Here is a 21393-nt window from a genome sequence, read left to right on the forward strand (position 1 = left end):
GAACATCGCTCTCTCAGCAGTGTGATGGGACCAGTGGAATTTAATGTCGGCGGAAAAAATCCTGCAAATTCCCCCAGGATTTGTGTGTGCGTGCATGTGCAAAATTGTTAAATATCCTTATAAATCATTGGAATGTCTTAATTCTGAAAATTTTGGAAGGAATAAAAGCTGAAGGCAAAAGTATAAAGCCATGTGACAATTCAGAAAGCCTAGAAGCTCACAGAGTCTCGTGTAACCAGGGTCAGCAGGACCAAATTCGCTTGTGGTGGGGTGATGCAAAATACGCTGAAGTAAAACACTAAATGGGAGTCAAGGAACTGGGAGAAGGGGCAGGGTAGGGAAAACATTAAGTTTATTGAAACAAACCCAGGCATGAATCCCAAAACAGTTTTGCCAGTGTCTTTGTACAAGACTCCCAGGAGGTGGCATGTGCTGCAGTGAGCCCATCGATGGGATGCTGGGTTCTTCACTTCTGGCCCCACCTCACAAACCAGTAGTGCAACAGAGTCACACCGAGGGCCTACAAGAGCGTGGGGGGGTTTGGCCACCTGCCATGCTGGGGCAAGGAGCAGGGGCGGTGAGGGGCTGGGGCTGGAGCAGTGCTTTGGGAGGGGAGGCTCTGAAATGCCCCTCGGCCCCTGGGCCGCATCTGGCCTGGCTGCTGAGGGCCTGGGGGAGCTCCCTGGCACAGCTCCAGCCTGCAGCTCAAAGTGCTGGAAAATGGCCGAGGTCCCAGCAAATGCTCTCCATGCACCTGCTGCCCAGCCGGCGCGTGGTGCTCCCAGGTAGGAAAAGGCACTTTGAGGTTCCTCACCCCTTAGGACAGGAGCTGAGCTGGGCTTTCCCACCACAGCCTTCTGCAGTGTGACCAAGGCAAAAGGAACACTGAAAGGAAGGAACATGGCTTTGCAAATTGAAAGACCTATTTAACGTTTTGCTTGGAGGAAGAGCGTAACACAGTGGCTCTGTAAGCAGGGATACAGTAATTCAGTGAGAAATGTAGTTGGGAAGTCCCAGTTACAAAGGTCAACCGGGCATTAGGAAAAAATCATGCGGTCCGTCCGGAGAGCGATCTAGCTGTGCTGCAGCACGGCTCATCGGTCCCAATTAAAATGGTTTGTAGTAACGAGGGGCAATCTCTGGCTCGCAGTCTGTAACCTCATCTAAAATTCAGCGCAGCGGTGAAAACGGAGGGAAACGTGAGAGGAGAGCGAGGCAAAGCACGCTCACGGACCTGCCGCGGGGGGTAAGCGGGGCGCTCAGGCGGGCCTCAGCCGCTGGGGCAGCGCCCCGTTCCGCCTGGAGCCCGCTCCGTCGGTGCACGGGCGGCCGCGAGCACGCCCCGGCCGTCGGTGCTCGGCCGCGCAGCTCAGGCCCGAGCGGCAGAAGCGGCCCCGCTCCCTCCGGCCCCGCCTCCCCTGCCGGCCCCGCACCAGCCCCGACGGGGCGATGCCGGCGGGGGCCCGGCGGGGCCCTGCCACCGCCTCCTCCCCCGCGGCCGCCAGCGCCGGCCCCAGCCCCTCATTGGCCGCCGGCGCCGGAGGGAGGAGGGCGCCCGGGCGGGAGCGGGCGCCGGGGGTATAAAGCCCGGGCGGGCCCTGCGCGCCGCGCTCCCGCAGCCCTCCCGGCCCCGCCATGCCGCGCGGCTTCCTCGTCAAGCGCAGCCGGCGCCCCGGCGGCTCCTACCGGGCGCGCCCTCGGGAGCGGGACCGGGACCCGCCGCCGCCGCCGTCGCCGCCGCTGCCCGCCGCCGCCGGGGGAAGCCCCGCCGCCCGGCAAGGGGCGGAGGAGGAGGAGGAGGGCGAGGAAGAGGAGGGCGCCGCCGCCGCCGCCTGCCCCGCGCCCCCCGCGGCGACGTGGAGCCCCGGCGGCGGGGGCCCGCTGCGAGCCCCGGCGGAGGGAGCGGGCGCCTGGGGGGCGGCGGGGCCGTGCAGCGCGGCGGGGCCGCGGGCGGCGTTCTTCGAGCGGTGCCTCAGCTCCCCGGCGTCCGCCGAGTCCTTCCCGCTGGCCGCCTCCTTCCCGCCGGCCGAGAAGCTGCTGCTGCAGCCCCGCACGCCGCTGCCCGCCCCGCCGCCGCCCGCCCCGCAGCCGCCGCCGCCGCCGAGCCCGGCGCTGAAGCGGCCGTCGAGGGCCAAGGCGCCCGGCAAGAAGGCGAAGGCCACGCGGAAGCTGAGCTTCGCCGACGAGGTGACCACCTCGCCCGTGCTGGGGCTGCGCATCAAGGAGGAGGGCCCCGAGGGGCGGCCGGGGCCGGCGCCGCCGCCGTCGGGGGGGCGCACGCCGCTGGGCGAGTTCATCTGCCAGCTGTGCAAGGAGCACTACGCCGACCCGCTGGCGCTGGCCCAGCACCGCTGCTCCCGCATCGTGCGCGTCGAGTACCGCTGCCCCGAGTGCCACAAGATCTTCAGCTGCCCCGCCAACCTGGCCTCGCACCGCCGCTGGCACAAGCCGCGGCCCGGCCCCAGCGCCGACGGCTCCGCCGCCGCCGCCGCCGCCGCCCCGCCGGGCAAGGAGAACAGCCCCGAGCGGCGGCCCCGCGGCCCCGCCGCCGCTCCCCCGCCGCCTCCGCCGCCGCTTCCCCGTCAGCACCGCGGCGGCGCGGACAGCGCCGGCGGAGCCCCGGCCCCTGCCCCCGGCGCCCCCGGCCCCGGCCCCGTCGGGGAGGCGTTCGCCTGCCCCTGCTGCCAGAAGCGCTTCCGACGGCAGGCCTACCTCCGCAAGCACCTGGGCACCCACGGCGCGGCGCGGCCAGCCGCCTTCGGGCCGCCGGAGCGCGGGCAGCTCGCCTTCGCCTGCCACCTCTGCGGCGCCCGCTTCCCCTCGGCGGACATCAGGGACAAGCACCGGCTGTGGCACGCCGTGCGGGAGGAGCTGCTGCTGCCGCCGCCGCCGCCGCCTCCAGCCGCCGGGCAGCCCGAGGGCGGCGGGGCGGCGGCGGCGGGGGGCGGCGAGCGGCAGGGCTTCCCCTGCAAGCACTGCCCCGCCACCTTCTTCAGCGCGCCGGGGCTGGCGCGGCACGCCACCAAGTGCCACCCGCCCGAGGGCAGGCAGGTCCTGCTGCTCCAGGTGCCCGTCCGGCCGGGCTGCTAGCCCCCGCGGCCGCCCCCGATGGGACCCCGTCGCCCGACGGCCCGGGCGAGCGCCGAGCGAGTCCCGTCCACGCTGTAATTCCTATGGAAAGTCGCGCTGGGTGCGCACACGGCCACCGAGACGAAGCCGCCTGCGGACCCCCCAGTGCCCTCCGCCCCGTCCCCTCCGGGCTGCCCCGGGGCGCTGGGGGGCGGCGGGTGCCCGCTGAAGTCCAGCTGTACATAGGATATTTAAAGAGAGGAATTATTATTATTATTATTTTTCGTGAGAAAAGGCGCCTGACCTAGTTACCTTGTTTTCATAGCCTTCCCCCCCACCCCAAGCTCGAACATTTAGGTTCTCGTGCAGTGTTTCGTTTGCCGTACTCTGTGCTAAAATAGTCGCGAAAGTAAATGTTCTTGCTAAGTCGGTGTCAGCCCTGTAATAGCTAGCGAAACGTGCGGGAACCCGGTCGTGCTGTCCCCTTACCGAAGGCGAGGCGCCCTGCCCCAGCTAGGTGCGCGCCCCCGCTTCCCACGCGTGTTTTTGGGGGCCCTGCGGGCGGCCCCGGCCCCTCGGGGGGTGCCCCGCGGCCGTGGGTACCCCGGGGCGCCGCTCCCCGGCCCGGCCAAGCCGCCCTCTGCGTTTTCCCCCGGCTTCAGCGGCAGCCCGGCCCAGCGCTTTGCAATTCTGTGCACCTTGCCAGCTACGGACCTTTCAGGCCTTATTTATTTGGTCGTCTGTTTATTTATTTTCACGCGGGAGTGCTCGTTTCCGAATGTGACAGCGGGTGAGGCCAAAAAGGACGAGCGAATTCAATAAATGATTTAAAACGAAGCTAACGCCTTTCTTGAATTCAGCAGGGGAAAAGTGGGTCGCTTGGTGGTTCCCGAAGAAACAAACTGATCCCAGCCCCAGCCTTTGTTAGAGCACGCAGAATATTGCTATCTTTTCATTAGCATCCTCTAATGCAGCTATTTCTCTAGTTTTAGATTTCGTTACACCCAACAAAAGGCTCGTGTACATCGTGCCCGAAGGCCGAAAGCAAGCGATAGCGTTTTATTTCAAACGTGCTCCACCGACTTTCTGGTGTTCGTTGCAGGACCTGGAAAATATGAATTAGTGCGGTATAACCTGCAGCTGCCAATGTTTGCTGCCTGGCGGAGGCTAAACTTGCAGGTCGCTATTCTGCCCCACCAGAAATAAAGCATGTCATCTTAAGTAGGGCGTTTTTCAATCATTCCCCGGTAACCGAGGCGCAGATAGCAGTGCCCGTTTATGCCATTCACTGAGTTCTCCCATGGAGAAGGTCACTGTGCTTTTTTAAATCATTACCCTCCCGTCTCTGCTCGTACGGTCAAAGAAACAGGGCTACAGATGGCATTTACCAGAGCTGGGGACAAGTGTCCGACACAGTGTCCTTGCAGCGGATGGGGAGAGCTCCCAAGAACTAGTTGAAACGCCAAGTTTTTAATATGAATGAAAACGCAGCCGTGTATCGCACTTAACTGCTCCACGTGTAATTTGCTTTTCTTTTACAAATTGCAGTAGGAATCTAATCACTGAGGTGAATGACCAATATACAGAAGGTGGTAAGAATAATTTTATTGTATTATTAAATAGCATGTTTTCTCTTCAACCATTACAAATTTGTAGATACTACATGAATGACAATACATAATTTATATTTTTATTGTTGCCCATATCATATGATATATTTACACATGCAGTTAGTATGGATGTCATGCTACATTTTGTTAACAGCATCTTGTTGTTTGCCAGACTCAAAATGTGAGCATTTCATCTGCTGTAGGAAAATATCTCTGGATGGGTGGAATGCGTGTACTAACCTGCACTTACAGGGTTGGAATCATCAGCATTGCAGGTCAGCCTCTTGGAGCATGTTCCCTTTTCTTCCTCAGTACACAGCATCAGAGCAATGAATTTGTATCAGGAAAGTGCTTTTTTTTTTTTTAACGTAAGAAACAATAATATACATCTAGACCCAGCAGCCCGGTGATAAAGGCTAAAAAACATGAGACTCAATGGCATTTACTATTGATAACACTTCCAAAAGCAAACATTATAAAAATATTTGGAAGCCAAGCATAAGTAGAATTTCAGCACAGTGATTTTTTTTCTTTTTCCTTTTTTTTTTTCTTTTTTTCTTCTTTTTTTTTTCTGGCATAGATTATGGCACCACCTGCACAGTTAAGAAATGATACATTGCTTTGTGAAGAAAGAGTTGGTGCTACTGGCAAGTTATTTTGTTTGGACACTGTAATGCTTGAAAGGCTGTTTAAGTATTTTATTCTTAACATAAATAGTCTGTACACAGCCTGTGCATTAACATTGTGACATCTGACAAAGACTTTACAAATGCAACTTCAATTTAAAATTGTACATTCATTTTCAAATTGTACACATTTCTTTCTTTGTTACAGAGAAAATTGCAGTGGGGCACAATAAATATAGTGTAATCAAACTGCAGTCTCCAATTCCATATGTCACTCAAGATCAACCAGAGTTAAAAATGACTACTGGTAAGATATCATAATCATCCAGGAAGGTAAAAGGTGCAGAGGACAAACTGCACTGGAAAAAAAAAAAAAAGGAGGGGGAGAAAAAAAAAAAAAGGCAGCCTGGAGTTTGATTAAAAAAACAAACAAAAACAACCAAAAGCTAAAATAGTAAAGTAAAATTCCAGTGTCACTGTTTAAAATAAACATACAGAAAAAGGGTATGCAGGGAACGGGGCACACATGCGCTAGAGACGTTATCCTTCAGCTGAAAGCTGCGAGTCGTAGGAAGGGTTGCTGACGGCTGGTTACTAGAAAGCTGCAGGCATCTCAACATTAGGACTTGTTGGCTGAGCCAGAGGAGCGGCGCAGTTTCATGGACATTCGGCTCTTGCTAGTCCGAGGAGACATTGGAGAGGCTAAGTCTGTTCCATCCACCTGTGCTGTTGCTGCTGCTGGAGTTTCTCCCGGCTGAGTCTCTGGGCAGAAGCCTGCAGAGGACAGCAAGAACCAAACCCGTCAGTGCCGCCTTCCACGTGCGCAGCGCAGGAATCTATACACACAAGGGGCAGGTAGGAATTTCAGTGCTGTTGTCAAGCCCACAGCATATACTAGCCCTTTACCAGCTGTGGGTGATTGCACCGCACATGGAGCTAGCGACTGCCACAAAATCATCTCTAGAGAAAAGATGATGCCAGAAACCACTGAGCTGCAAGACTGCAGAGAACCCTCGGCAATTGAAACAGCACTGAGGTGGGCAGCGTCATCCTGCTAGCCAGGAGAACCGACCCCTCCAGTTCCCTGGCGGGGATGGGGAGTGATTATTCATGCCATCACCCAGAAGAATCCCGTCTATAATGAGAACATGAAGGTTAACGGCTCACTGCGCATGAAGGGAGTTCTGGGAATGCAGCTGAAAAGGTGGAGTGAATTGGGGTGAACTGGGAGAGCAACACATCTCCTCCCATCTAGGCTTTAGTCAGTGCTTCAGAAGGCCAATTCCTACAGGGCCCACAAGGCAGAAGCTTGAACAGATCGTACTAAGCAGATGCACTACGCATCCCAATTTCTTTGTAAAAGGAACAAGATGAATTTGAGATAACGGCATGGCGTTTGTCACCCAGCACCCAACTCCGCAGTGGGCCCTGAGTCCTCGCTGCGCGAGCCCTTCCCTTACTAACAGCCCGGTGGGACCCTCTGCCTCCAGTCAGCCTCCACAGAGGTACAGAAGGGAGAGGAGGGAACGTGCAATCTAAATTACGTTCTCCTTCCTGGGTGCAGAACTTTAACACTATGCACTCGCACGCACAAAACCAAACTGCATTTTAATTGGCCGTTTGCAGAGACCGGCAGGCTGATTGAACCCAATTACCTCAGTTGCCACTAATCACTTTTGAGCTGTATGAATTACGGGCAGAAGCTTAGTCCTGCAGAAGTCAATGGGAAAACCCCTGCTGACTTTGGTAAGCCAGAATATCACTTGCTATTTCTTTCACATCACACTATTACTGGTAATACTTTAAAATAATAATGCAATAATCAGAACTGGAGACCTCTCTCCCTCAGTTAACATTTCATATATAATGGGCACAAAAAACATTCAAAACCGAGCACATTTCATTTGAAAGACTCCTCTAAAATAAAATCCCAGGTCATCAGGTAAGAAGTCTAAGAGTTCATTTAAAACACTGTCATAAACCTAAAGGATTTAGCGACCTGGATGTCCTCCTCGCCCGGTCCGTCATCTGCCTGCTCCAGAGGGACGGCCCAATACTTTCTGTCTTTTTCAAACCGACATGAGCCATTGAAGTGACAGGGAGGAAAAAGGGCTGTTATTTGTTCCCCAGCTGGTGACAGTAATTCTGTTCATGAACTAGGTACTTCATTGCCAAACAATCTGGAAAAGCATGATAATGCCTGACTCACTGTGCCTTATAAAAAAAGGCAAGCAGGGAAACATGCAGTCTCATTTTCTGAAATTCTATCTTGTTCTAATTTTACAAGGAATTAAAGCATTTCAAATGGTGGAAGATAGAGAATAGAAAATAACCGTTGTTGTTTTGCACAGCATACCATTCACAGCTAGCGTGAAAGACCTTCCGTTTCAAGCCTTTGCCCTTTACCTTGATGTGGCCAATGCTTTCTAGTGGAGGTTTTGGAAGGAGAAGAAATATCACAGCATTTCTTTCTTTGTTGAGAATGAAGAAGTGATGAGGAAGGAGAAGTGGAAAGAAGTGAGGAAGGGGGAGGAGAGAAGATAAAAGATAACAGGTGTGAGACATGAGACACGAACCGCAAAGATTGAAGGGTATTAACAGATGAGCACAGAAAACAGAATTTTGAATTTCATTATGTAATTGCTGCTCATGCTAAGGTTAAAGAGAATGATGAGTTAGTTATGTGCAATGAAGCAACAGCTCTGAAATCCAGCGTCATACTTACCAACTAAGCATTACAAGAAAAAAAGAAGAGAGAGAGAAAGAAAAGAATTCTATGACATTATCCAGATCCAGCAACCTTATTTATAGCAACTGAGATACATCCTAAACATTGCCTGAAACGCTTTCTTAAAGTCTGTGAAAACAGTTCAATAGTCACACACATAGACACAATCAAGAAGGAAAAACAAATGGCAATTTGATATATGGCTTCTGCTCCCCAGCTGTTTCACATTTTTACATATGCTACAATTATAGCCAGTCTCAACACGAGACTGCTGAAATCACGTAAAGAAAAAAAGCTTGTTAGTTTAAGCTTGTTTTAAGCTTGTTAGTTTGAGTCAAAGACTAAAACCATACTGCGAAATTTTATCAAGTGCTGGATAAAGAAAACCTTAAAACCCCCACTATTTTAATTAAGGCATTATTCCAATCATATCTTTAAATTTTGCATATAATTTATGCAGACAGACATCAGAAAGCACAGATTCACATCTAATCCCATTTTAAAAAAACTGATGTAGAGTTATTGAAGAACAGAAGTCATGTAAAGTGATTTTCACATCTGAACATATCACACCAGAAGAGTGAAGAATAATGGCACTTAAAATATATTTAGTCTGGCAGCAATCAACAGGCTGATTAATAACTCAATTTCTTTAGATTTTAGATATATGTATCTATATATATATATACGTACGCACATACACACACGTGGATATCATATGTGATTACATAAATTTTGCAAGTTTTGTTTCCCCTTCAGTTTAAAATCTTCAGTGTAGAATGCTGTATCTTTATATCTTTATGCAGTGAAATGTTTAGTTATCCAAACTAAAAAAATAGGGTTAAGTAAGAAAGCTTTATTGTCAATTGTCCTGGAACAAGAAAGTTCAATTCAAATAAATGAAATGAACGTGTTAGCATTTTTAAGAATTTGAAAAAATGTCAGAAAGTGATCCATTTTTTTCCTTCTCTTAGGCTTGACAACTGACCAGGCTAGCATGAAGCAATTTGATCAGCTATGATAGTTTAGGACCATAACGTAAAGCTGTTTCTGTTGTGAACAACAAAGTTGTTCAGCAAAGTTGAAATGGGACATTTTCCTATTCTATTTGAAGCTTTTAGGATCTTCTAAAGATAGTATGTTGGCTATTTGTCTCAGAAATGAGCTATTTAACTGTAAAACAGTACCCTAACTACACAGACTGGGTTAGAAGTGAACTGAGGTGGAGGGACCCAGGCGTACCATAACACACCCCTTTGCACAACTCACCTCACTCAACAATTCTGACTTTCAAAGAGGTGGAAATTTCACCGGCTAGAAGTCTGATGGGGTGCTGATACGCTACCTGTTAAGACTTCTGGCTTTATCACACCAGTTGTCTGGAACAACATTATCCTGAGTGCCATTTCTGAGAATGAGGGCACAGGAAAATATCACTTGTCTATGTTAATGCATTTTGATGGCTTTTTAATATACTTCAGCCTCCCACGTGGCCTCCGGGGAAGAGGGCCATCATTTTTGTACAGCTTCTGCCCTTCGCCACTCATACAAATACCAGTCCAAAGCTGGCCAAGCTATCAGTTATGCTCAGCAGAACCTTGCTTGAGTCAAGGCATTAATTCAATAATTTTGGGAAAAGATGAAAGGTTGCAAGAAGCACAGGCAGAGAAGGAAGACTGCAGAAGCAGCTGCCAAGCAAGACAAGAAGCTGAGGAGGGCGGCGAGTGACCTAAAGACCTGAGAGGCTGGAACTGGGTAGGAGAGAAAGAACTAAGAGCCAGACATGAGAAAGATGTACAGCAAGAAGTGGTTTATGGAGAATGAGCAGAAAAGCCAGTGTCCGATAAATTACAGAATGGTTTGGGTTGGAAGGGACTGTAAAGATCTCCTGGGTCCAGCCCCCCTGCCATGGGCAGGACACCTCCCACCAGACCAGGCTGCCCAAAGCCCCATCCAGCCTGGCCTTGAACATTTCCAGGGATGGGGCATCCACAGCCTCTCTGGGCAACCTGTGCCAGTGCCTCACCACCTGCTGAGTAAAGAATTTCTTCTGAATATCTAATCTAGATCTACCCTCTTCTAGTTTAAAACCATTCCCCCTTGTCCTAAATAAAGAACGCTCTTCAGAACCTGGCTTTAACCTACTAGATAAACCTATTCCTCTGTGTCATCAAATAGCTGTGAAACCCACTGGCAAAATTTCCAGTCTTTCCTCTAGGAGAGCTTCAGGTAGAGGTAAGACAGCTCATTATTGCACTACTTCAGTTTGCAGAAGTTGGTGGTGGATCTAGAGGCCACAACTTTGCTTACGAATCATACGGTGGTTAATCAGTAGTAAGGAATTTCTCTTCTGCCCTATGCCTTAAACAAAACAAAAACGAAAGTACTTACGCAAGAAAGTGTTGTTACAAGACAATAAAACTGTCAAGTCAAACATTCAAAAACTAGGAAATGTCAGGATTAAAATTGCACATGCTGCTTTAATTTCATCACCTTGTACGTATGCATGGAATGTTTTTTTATTGGACAATCATATTCCTTGCTTTTCAGTGGAAATGAACAAAGTTGATCTGTTTGGGTCTCCAGCAGTCCTCACTGGATTTATCACTTTGAAGTGCTGAGGATCCGCAGCTTACTACGACCCAAGTGGTCAACGCATGGGCAACAGCTCAGAAATGCATAACATTACAGCTTCAGTCATCCAATGTGGAATTTTTGGAAAATTTCATTAAGTTTTGTGGGTTTGCTCTGATCTGGAATGAAAGCATTTCTTACTAAGTTTGGACTGGAGAAGGAATAATGAGAAACTCTTACCAGCCCTGCCAGACATACAGCCTTTCATAAAACATTTCTGTTTTTAACTGCATTTCTGGTCACAAAGTTCAACCATCACCACCAGGAGCATTGTTTGTCACCAGTGGTGCTTAGGCACCATCATTCTAATATGCAAAGGGATAACAGAGGGCCAAAAAGATGAACAGATTCTCTGTTCAAAGTTACACAGCACACAAGCAGCAGATCAGGTTAAGATGCAGGCCATGGAATTTGAGACTTTCTTGTGCAAGGCTGAAGCACCACTACCTCTACATTCCTCCACTTCTCTCTCTGTAAGCTGGCATCCCCACTGACTTTGGGAGTGGGGCAGCAGGACTGGTCTGAACGCAGGCTTGAAAATGTAGGAACGACTGTTGGGATCAAATAGTCTTCTGCTGGCATCACAAGTAAAATACTATGACCCTTTTTAACAAGGTTTACTATACTGAGGTCCTATTTTTAGTAACAAGAGAGGAAAAAAAAAAGATGACAGAAAAAACAAAATCAAATCATCAGTACAATTTAAAACTCAGAGTCTTAGCATCGAGGGGTCAATAAGCCCTTCAATATCATTGAGCTTGTCATTGACAGTTTCCTCAGCCTACTCTGGTGTCACAGAAGTCTGGTTTACTCAATAGCTGTATAGCAGAAAATATTATTTTGTAGTTAACTCTACTTACCAGAGTCAGCACAAAGTTAAAAAAAAAAAAAAAAAAAAAAAGAAAAGAGCAGCTACTGAATTACATTCTGTGATTAAGCAGGGTTAATTAAAAAAAAAAAAACCATAAAAAACCCGTATATCCACTACATTAGTCAAGTTCCTAAACCTGGGAAGATGGACTTTTCATGTATTTTAACAGGGCAACCTAGATATCTAGATAAAACAGCAGCAGCCACAATTACTTTGTATCAAGCAGCAACCACGCTAAGGAAGGAAACAGCTTTTGCTGAGGACTGAAGCTTTCATAAAATACACCAATCTGAGAAAATACAGTTTGTAAGCGAATGGCATAGTCTCTATATGCTGACTGTCATAGTTCAAGTGAAGCATTAGGCATGCTGAAAGCAGCCCATGGGGTCCCAACAACAAAAATAAAATACAGTGCTTGTTGATGGGCTTTAGTAGCTTCGCAGTTTCTATATATATCTTAGAAGAAGAAATTGTATATAATATTTTATAAAAATTAAACATATTTGACAACTATAAGCTTCAAGATCATGATCCAACTAAACAATCAAGTCTAAAATAAGGAAATATTTTCTAGTTGCTTGTGGTCTTTTTTTTTCATAAAAAGCAGATATAAATTAAATATTATATAAAAAAGTAATTGCAACATATTTTTATAAGCTGGTCAGAAATTTTTGGATGACCCAGAAATGTCTGAGAGGTAGCCTGCAAGGTTTTGAGTCATCTTGGAGGTGATGAATGCGTGTAGATGCCCAGGCAGGATTCCAGTGCCGATCCTATGCGTAATCCTGGCACAAGTGAGACCTCCGTACCTATCTTTCAATACAGCTGTCTGATGCAGGGACCCTAGTAACATAGGGGTAATAAGTATTTTAGTAGCACATCAGGTGGATTGTTTCTTGGGATCACGGTCCTTCAAAGTTCAGGTCCATCTGTAGGCACCCTGCTCACAGGTCTGCCTTCACGAGAACCGGACACCAGCGGTTTGCCCACTAACCAGCCCTGGGGAAGCCATTTTGGCAGATGACCGCAGTACTAAATTAGACCTGCTTCAGGCTTTACAGTCTGTGCTCTCCTGAGTCAGCTTGGAGGCAGAAAGTCTGGTGCTACTCCAGGCACTGTCCTGGAGCTGAGCATCAGAGCACCTGGAGCCCTGGACCCAGCGTGGGTCAGCCCTGAGGTCTGGGAGCGCCGAGGGGCCAGGTTGCAATAAGGACTCCCACAGCATTCCTGGCTTCCCTGTGCTGCAACTAAAAGTCAGTCAGGGAGCTCTGGGGATAGGCTCTTGGATGTTGGGTCACAGTGAGCTGCATGTATGTCCTAGGGAGATCCTGGCTGCTCCTGGCACAGATGCGTTGGTCAGCTCCACCACACTCCACAAAGTTCAGAAGACGACGTCCCTTAGGGTAGGAGGTGACATTTTGTGGTATGTAAACACACGTGCATGCACTCAAGTGTGAAATAGATCACAAGTTCCTATTAATGAGATTCCTGCAGAAAATTAGTACCTGTGAGAGAAAGCTTAAGACTAAAATCAAGTTTTTCAGTAAAAATCCTTTTTCTAGATCAAGTTAGAGAAAGTAAGTACGACTCGGACAATTTTTAAGGGAATATAGGAATTGCCCCTGTTCTGTACTAGTTTGGTGCAAGGGAGAAAAGCAGCTTTGCTTCACCCCAGAAGAAGGAGCTAGATGAACAGAGAACGATTTAGCCTGGAATGAGATTTCCAGAAGTGATCAGGCAGAACTGATAAGAGTGCACTAGAATATAGGATCTATACTAGTGATATGGAACTGTCTGATGCTGAATGCTTACTGAGCGCATTAGGGAGGAAAAGTGGTAAGGATTGGTACCCCTGCTTATTGCTTCCAATGTTTCTAGTTACGGATTTCTCCTATTCAAACGTTTTCATACATTAAATTAAATTACTATTTTTGTACTGATTTAATTAGTTTTAAATCACTGCCTTTTAATTTGGTTTCCCTTTGGTTTTGATGATTAGAACTGGCACAGCTATCCACTTACACTTTAAAACTGCGCCTCATTTCCACTTACAGTTTATACCTTCACACAAAGCTATCTCAGTATTTCAACATCTCTCAGTCATTCTTTCTGCAGTCCTAATCAGAATGCTTTCATAATTTTAAAATTGATTTCTGCAAAATTTTGCAATTAAGAAACAAATTTTGAGATAATGACTTACCGAATTAATTCTTACAAAATTTATTTTATTTAGATTTACAGCTTTTCCACAGTAGCACTTCGATTTATTTGACATTAAATAAAGTTTTCTGAACAAAGAATTTCAAGTGTTACACATTCTTCTTCTCCTTCTCTCCTATGTTATCACTGCAGAATGTCTTACAACATCAATGAAAGACAGTACAGGGTACAAAACACACCACTGCCATCCAGTACTACTTGTTCATGCTGAGAAACAAAGGTCAAAACAATAAAGTGTTACTCATTCAACAACTGTCTCTACCATTAGTTACCTTAATCCCAGAACCAGTGTTAGTGCTTCATGCAGACCTGAGGTTAGTAAAAGACTAAAACTTTAAGAAGATGTAGTGGTCATTTCTCAATCAGTGTGAAATTCTTTTTAGTGTGAACAAGAGCAACAAGGAAAGTTTGCATACAATTTGGTTACAAGCTTAGTGCTCTAGTAAAAGTAATAGGAACAAAGGGTTTTTTTGGACACTTTGTCTTACCTTCAGATAAACAGAACTGATTGATATTTAATGATCTAAAAAGAGGGGAAATAAAATAAATGAAATAATCATAAGGAGTTCAAGGAATTTCAGAACAGGAAGGCCTTGAGTTACTCATTTTCTTACCGATTTTCTTATTAGTAACTGAAAATGCAGTATCCTCTTATAAACCAGGTATTTTAGCGGAAAGTAAAAATCACCTTAAAAACAACTTTGCAACTAACAACCTGGAAACAAAAGCGGTGATCGCAAGGCTCTCAGGCTTCTAGTTTCAAACTTTACATTCTAAAAATGAGAGCTTAAAACTTTCTTATAGGAAAAGTGTGCTTACATTAAAGAATTTATCTGTTTGAACTAGCCAACATAAAGAAGTACCAGCACTTTCAGATTTTATACAGGAGAATGCAATAAAATTCATTGTAAAAATATAGAATCTGCTTGCTAGGTTCAAGTAGCTTGCCAAATTTAATGCCACACATTTTCCCATGATGCCAGACAACAGAATAAGGAATTAAAGGCAACTTTGCCCAAGTTCTCAAAATAGGTGCATACAGTCTTTCAGATTAATGGTAACTCTTAATGATATGTAAACGTTTGAATTTTTATTCTTTATAAGTAAGGATACTGCATTTCAAGTAAGACTGTATAAAAACAGTTCTTTACTGTACTGCTTACCTGTGTCCGAGGGCAAATGGTGGTACGGTGCTGGACAGAAAACCTGTGCAGCAAAATCCTCAAAAGTTGTAGGTTCTAGGTGATGTTGGACAATCGTTTGCAGGTATCGTGCTCTCTCCTCATAACTGGTTTAGCCAAGAATTAAGGAACAATTTACATCATGTACTGTAACTGCTAAATACCAATGCCAAGTATTTCAGAGTTCCTATTTTTGTTAAATACGTATTGTGTATTTCAGTGACAGTACACACTTTAACTCTTTACATAACTCTGACATTATCTGATGCACTGTAGTGATATGAACTGTAAGGCACACATGGTCAATGTGAACCATTATGGTTAAACCATCTCTTTTTCAAGTCTCATACAATACCTTCTGAAAATCTTTTCCAACAGCAATGTAAATATTCTCTTTAAACTAACCGATTTGGCTGCAGTTTTGTTACAATTAAATACAAAAATCTCACAATTTTTAAGAGTATAGCATGAAAAGTAACAGATGAACATTAACACAATAATTTATTTTGCACTTTTCAATAACAAACTCCTTCTGTAATCCCTAAACACACACACAGTTAAGATAAATACATAGCTAAATTTGAGTATTGGGAAAAACACCTCATCCATTGTGCCATTAAAACAAGCAAGAATATTTGTAAAGAATCTGCAGGACCCTTAAATACTGGCTAACAGGGTGTCAGCAGGGCACTGACAGTAAAATACTGTACTTCTTCCTTTTCATTGCATTCTCCTTCTCTGATATTATTGACAAGAGACCAGTATCTTGAAGTGTTGCTGCTTTTGAAGAACCCTCTCCAGGCTGCTTGTTCCAGCAGGCCTGATTGTGCTGTTAGCACAGAGTGAGCGAGAAAAAGAGAGAATATTTCTGCTGTTCATGAAAGCAACTATGGAAATGGCTGTCAAAATGTAGAGCAGCAGGCAGCAACATACAATTATCAAGAAAAACTCCCATGCTGACTTCATGTCGTATAGTTCCTGAACTGAGAAATCAGTTAACCTTTTCTCTCACAACTTTCCAAGTCCTCTGGCTGGACTCAGTATTTTGAATGAGGGAGACCTTCCAAACTTATCTTATGTAACCATAAAACGATTGGGATTTTTTCCTGGCATTTATGCTTGTGCACATTTTGTTTCCATATTTTATTTTTAGACAGGAAGATCAACTTCCTATTTTTTTTTCCTAGAAAAGCAAAAACACAGAACAAAACGAAAACCCCAAAACAGAAAAACAAACAAAAAACAAAACAAAACAAAACCAAAACAAAACAGCATGCTGTGGAGAAACGCATTCAGGATCAGTTTCTTGAAGTTCTGACTTCAGGTTTGCTGCTCTTTTTGGGGGTGTGGGAGGGGAAGCAGTATCTTGCGTCCTGCACACATCTTTTTAGCAATTGAAACATGAGAACTGCATAAGAAGTGACGATTTTTTTAAATACCAAGTGCTAACATTTTAAATAAATAACTATACTGTTTTCAGTTATGATAATCAGTACAATTCTCAGCCTTAAGTTACAGCTGGAAACAACAGCCTTCATCTTAGCTATTAAAAGTATACCTAAAATGTTACAGAACTTTTCCTACGAAACCTTCCTGTCCTTGTTTTCTGTACAATATTTATAATAGATATTGCAGTACATCTAAATATGAAGGAATGTAAAAAGAATATATTATCTGAAAAAAACTTTATAGTGAATAACATCATCTTTGTTGTATTTCCTGAGACCACAACTTGCTTACATGGTGAAACTGTGAAACAATTTTCCCTCCAAAATTTGTGTTGCAAATTCCTTCTGGATCCTCAGAGATCTGAAACCCAGCAGAATTCTCAATCTGGAGAAGCTATAACAGAAGCACGGGGACAAGAGAAAATATAAAAATCTCCCATTGTAGAGGTTCTTAGGTTGGGGGATAAACACAGTATTGAGCCTTAAGAGAGGAGAGTAATATAGCACAGTTTTTAAGAGGCTATGTATAAGTGGTAGAGGATGAAACTGATGGTTGAAGTCTAAATAATACTACGTATCTCACAACTTGTTGAAAAGCACTTTTTTCATTGGGGGAGATTCACAGCTGCTGAATTTTCTGCAGTTAATAGAGTCCTTTGATTCACAGCAGTGCCCCTTGCACAAAAAATACTGGCCTTTGTGTATTACCAGAAACTAATTTTCTATTTGGCTGAAAAGGGAAAAATGGGGTTATTGCTTCTCCCTCCTACAGAGCTTTTCATTATGCCTGATGCACTCAACTTCTAAGCTCTTCTGAGAAAAAAAATAACTGAAGAGGCAAGAGGTAGAAAAATGAGCTTGTTAGCACATTAGAAGTGAAGTATCTTGGTGGGCCCTAGAAATTCCCAGTGGTGTGTTAACTTATCACTCTATGCATGCTGGCACTGATAGTCTCCCAATTGATCACTCTCTTTTCGCACCAAAGGTGCTGCCAGGAAGCAAAGGCTGAAGGCCCACAGGAGAACAGACTGCTATCAAAACAAGCTGTTTTTAAAAGTCTGCTTGAATGGGTAAAATGTTTCATGAAAAAGTAGGGTGGAGACACCTACCTGCTTTTAAAATGTTCTACTTTCAGAGGTCTCTAAAGGAAACCTTTTAGTTTATCCTATTACATCCAAAGCTTATACACAAATAAGGCAGAAATGAAGGAAAGTTACCACTTTGAATGTGACAAGGACTTTCCCATTCTCCAATCTATGTGCCTATCTCCTAACCAAATAGAGAAGTCTTGACACAGATGCTGACTGAGAAGGATAATGATGTTTTTGTTACACAATGGAGAGGACATGCTTATATCAGTTCTAGAAGACGAATTCAAATGCACACTTAGCACACCCGGAGGAAAGTAATTCAGCTAGCCAGGTTACTTCGCGTCTTAGCAACCCACAAAACCATCTGCACCGGGTTAATAACAGAACCCCGCTTAAAAAGGAACACAAATCTGAGGCGAAAGCCAAGTCCAAGGCTTGCAGCATTCTGCACTAAGAAAGGACACAGTCTCCTCCTCCGAACAGCTCTTCTGTTAGAAACTGAGTAGCTGAGATTTGGCTACTTCTATCTTCTATTCACTTAGACTTTAAGAACATGCTAGTATTTTAAACTCCATATTGTCATGCTTTTGTGGCTGTGATAATCTAGTTCCACATTGCATTTGAATGCAACTATCAGCAAGAGTGACCATAATCCCAAGGTAGTTAATTTCTACATTACTTCTAACAGGCTGGACATTTATTTCTTTAAAATGCTGCTCTCTAGGGAAGAGTTATTAGCACCTATAAATTGAGTGGCACACACAAACTCAATGGCAAGTAATAATAGGGCAATGCAAGCTGTATGCTTACTGTGAGTGGGTGTTGCCACTGGCATCAGCAATTAAGATGGAATGGGAAGGATGCACAGACAAACCAATGGGGAAAGAATCTGGCACAGAGAGTAACTAAATACATAAACCAACAATGCTGTGAGCTTTCTGCTTCCAAAGAAGGTGCTAACTGGAACAAAAGAGAACGGATAAAAAGGTAAGATACACGTTATTTGTACAGGAACCCACCCAAATCTGTTGGCTAAAAACTTGCTGATGTATAATCCACAAAAAGCAAAACAAAAAAAATGCAAAGATTTGAAGAAATGACTTCATTATACTTTTCCAGATGTTATCGTTATGAGAAATACGATCAATACAGCAGAAAAATCAGAAATCGTACCTTTACAGGTCATTCAGGATGTAGTCACTGCAATTAAAATTTCATTTACATTACAATCCATTTTACTTATTCTCCAATCTGCAATTATTTCTAACGATACTGAAAATACTGTACTTTCCATTACTACAGACTTGAGATCTTTTTTAGACCTGTTGATTCTCATTTGGGAACAAGCACCAAAATTCTGGCTGTCAGATCACTACTTGTGCTTAATCTGCCTGAGAAACAACAGCTCACCTAATAGCTCTTCATCAATGTTGAGTGTATTACATTTTTTTATTTATTTTTTTAACTTAAGGTCTCATTAAATTCCTATGGCAGCATACACCTAAATCTTCAGATTCTTTTTGCATTACCTAAGCTAGAACTTTCTCTAGCCACCTACATGAACAATTTGTCTAGGGTCCTACCACACATCTCAGTTGCTGCCCTATGCCCGTTTTTCCCCTCAATAAATGAATTTTTATCTACCCAGAACAGCTTACGGCCCACTTTCTGAACATCCTGCGTAGATGAAGCAGTCTCTTCAGATATCACCATCAATCTGCCATTCCCTACTGCAAATGCACGTTCCTTATTTTAACTTTACAGTTGATACCTATTTGGTCCATTTGATCAAAACTACTCTCACCTGCTGTTAACACAACCATTCTCACTCACACAACATTTTCAGACAGGCACTTCTGTACTTTCTTCCTTTGCCTAGCACCAGGTCTCCCTAAATGTCCACAAAAAAAACACCCTTTAACCCTCCTCCCTTTGCTATTACATTTATCTAAAAAGAAACAAAGAAAACATCTTGGAAGATGTATATCATCTATTGGTGTGTAGATCATGCAACTACTCATGCTGATCACTGCTATTTCATATTTCCTTGTGTTTTGTATCTGCCTTCATTTATTGTCTTCATTTTTATATTTAGCTTTTTCACTTCAAACGACATTTGTCTTGTCTGTACAGCATGCCAGCATAAAGAGACTCTGGTCTATGAGAAGGGTATATGTGTGCCACAATAAAACAAGTGAAATATTTCTCTGTGCTTTTTCATCCAGCATCTTTTTCCTTCATATCCAAAACAATTCCTTCAAAGATCCACTTGTTTTTATCCATGAATTTGCCACCCTTCCATTTGATGAGGAAATATATTTGCTAATTACCCACATCTCTCAGTTTGTCTTCAATTTTCCTTTCCTGCAATTCGAACCATGCAAACTCCGTAAGATCCTGTATTGCCCAGTCTCTTCTACCGTCTTCGTCTTTAAAGTCCTTATGTTGTCCATCTCCTCATAACCATTTCTGTAGAGTTACTGTCTCATTCTAACTACTGGTTTTCTTCCCATTCTTATTTACACATGTGTAACATCAGGAAAAAGTCTGCCTGTAAGCTTTAGAATTAAATAATACGTTTTGCAAATAACCTATCTGGTATTTATCAATTAAAGAAAACTGGATTCCTGATTGGTATGTTATCATCATCCAGGGAATAACAATCTCAAAATTTCATTAACCTGAATCTGAAAAAAAATGAAGAAAAAAAAAAAGCAGTTTCAACATGGAGTAAAATTTCCATGACTTTAATCAAGAATGTGGTGCTTCACAATTCTGTAACCTACACGCTAGACTCATTAAAAGGGACTGGAGAAGAAATTCTAGTGTCTGCTCCCAAGACCATCTGATAACAAAGGCTTCCTGAGCAGTGACTGGAATCCAGGGACTCTCCTCTCCCAGGGAAGTACCATAACCACTGGTCTCTACAGATGAGCATGTACTTTCCCTGTGATGCAGAGTATATTTCACGGAACGAAGAGCAATTTCAGCAGTGAACTGAGCGTGCCTTATTACAAAAAGTCCTCAGTCCCAATGGCCAGAGCAACACCCTTGTAAGAGGCAGTAGATGTGGCCTCAGAGCTGGAAACAGTTCTCATTTCCTGGATGACTGATGCAACTGAGTCGCCTCCCGTTGTTTTCGTGTGGGCTCTAATCCAGCGAGCACACTTTCAAAACTCCTAGCACTGCTGCTTTACAGACAAGAAGAGTAAAGAAATGCCTTCCTACTCAAGGGATAAAGAGAAGTATGAACCGGGTGTGTGGCTGTTCAGGATATAGAAAGAACTTAGGCAGCTCTAGCGTGTGCTGAAGTGGACAGGTTTCCAGGGAAGGGTAGCAACAGAAGCTGCAGATACCTGTGGACGTCAGAGGTATCCTACACCGGGCATTCGCTGTATGGAGATTCTTAGCACCTCTCTTTAGACTCAAGCATCTCTAAGGGCTTTTGGCAGGAACTTGTGTTAGGCTGACTTGGTCAGTAGTTGTATGCTGAAATACTCTAAAGACTGTGAAAAAAATACAGACAATGTTTTATCACAACGGATTTCCTAAGCAGCATCTGGAAGGAAAGATTATGCTGGGGAACATATTCGAAGACAGAAAGTTTAAAAAGGGCTGAAGGCACAATTTATTAATATGTTCAAATGGTTATGGAAGGATTTATAAAGCTTGAAAAATCTCTTTAAAAGGTAAGTACGTCATTCGTTCCAAAGAATTTGAAACAACTGCATTTGTGAAGTACCTAAAGTCACCAATAGCAGAAAATCTGTAATTTCCCAGCAGTCAAAAGAAAGTATTTACCATTTCAGATAAAACAATAAAATGTCATGCCACAGCTTCCAGTTTAATAGATGACTACAAGATCATTTCTGGATGATTTAAAATGCATCAAGGTCACTATAGTTCAGGAAATAC

The 21393-nt window shown here is 44.7% G+C and overlaps 2 protein-coding genes across 17 annotated transcripts in view; one reads left to right on the plus strand and one right to left on the minus strand.

Moving 5' to 3' along the window:
* Positions 1–1624: 1624 nt before the first annotated feature.
* INSM2 (INSM transcriptional repressor 2) lies at positions 1625–3235 on the plus strand. Its single transcript, XM_083837738.1, has one exon. It carries the CDS (start codon positions 1636–1638, stop codon positions 3088–3090), a length of 1455 nt encoding a protein of 484 aa, XP_083693864.1. The 5' UTR covers positions 1625–1635; the 3' UTR covers positions 3091–3235.
* Positions 3236–4657: 1422 nt separating this feature from the next.
* The window catches only part of RALGAPA1 (Ral GTPase activating protein catalytic subunit alpha 1), a 132588-nt gene continuing 115852 nt past the window's right edge, over positions 4658–21393 (minus strand). For 10 of the 16 annotated variants that reach the window (XM_083837708.1, XM_083837698.1, XM_083837712.1 and 7 more), the window contains 3 exons: positions 14922–15046; positions 7662–7776; positions 4658–6079 (listed from right to left, as the gene is read on the minus strand). In XM_083837708.1, coding sequence (XP_083693834.1) covers positions 5983–6079; positions 7662–7776; positions 14922–15046 — 337 coding nt within the window. In that variant the 3' untranslated portion in view covers positions 4658–5982. Of the gene's footprint in view, positions 6080–7661; positions 7777–14246; positions 14282–14921; positions 15047–15072; positions 19942–21393 lie in introns of those variants that run through there. The other 6 variants (XM_083837706.1, XM_083837702.1, XM_083837703.1 and 3 more) reach the window with 3 other exon arrangements.

This window comes from Anser anser (assembly GCF_964211835.1).
Source record: "Anser anser genome assembly, chromosome: 5".
NCBI classification, from domain to species: Eukaryota; Metazoa; Chordata; class Aves; order Anseriformes; family Anatidae; genus Anser; species Anser anser.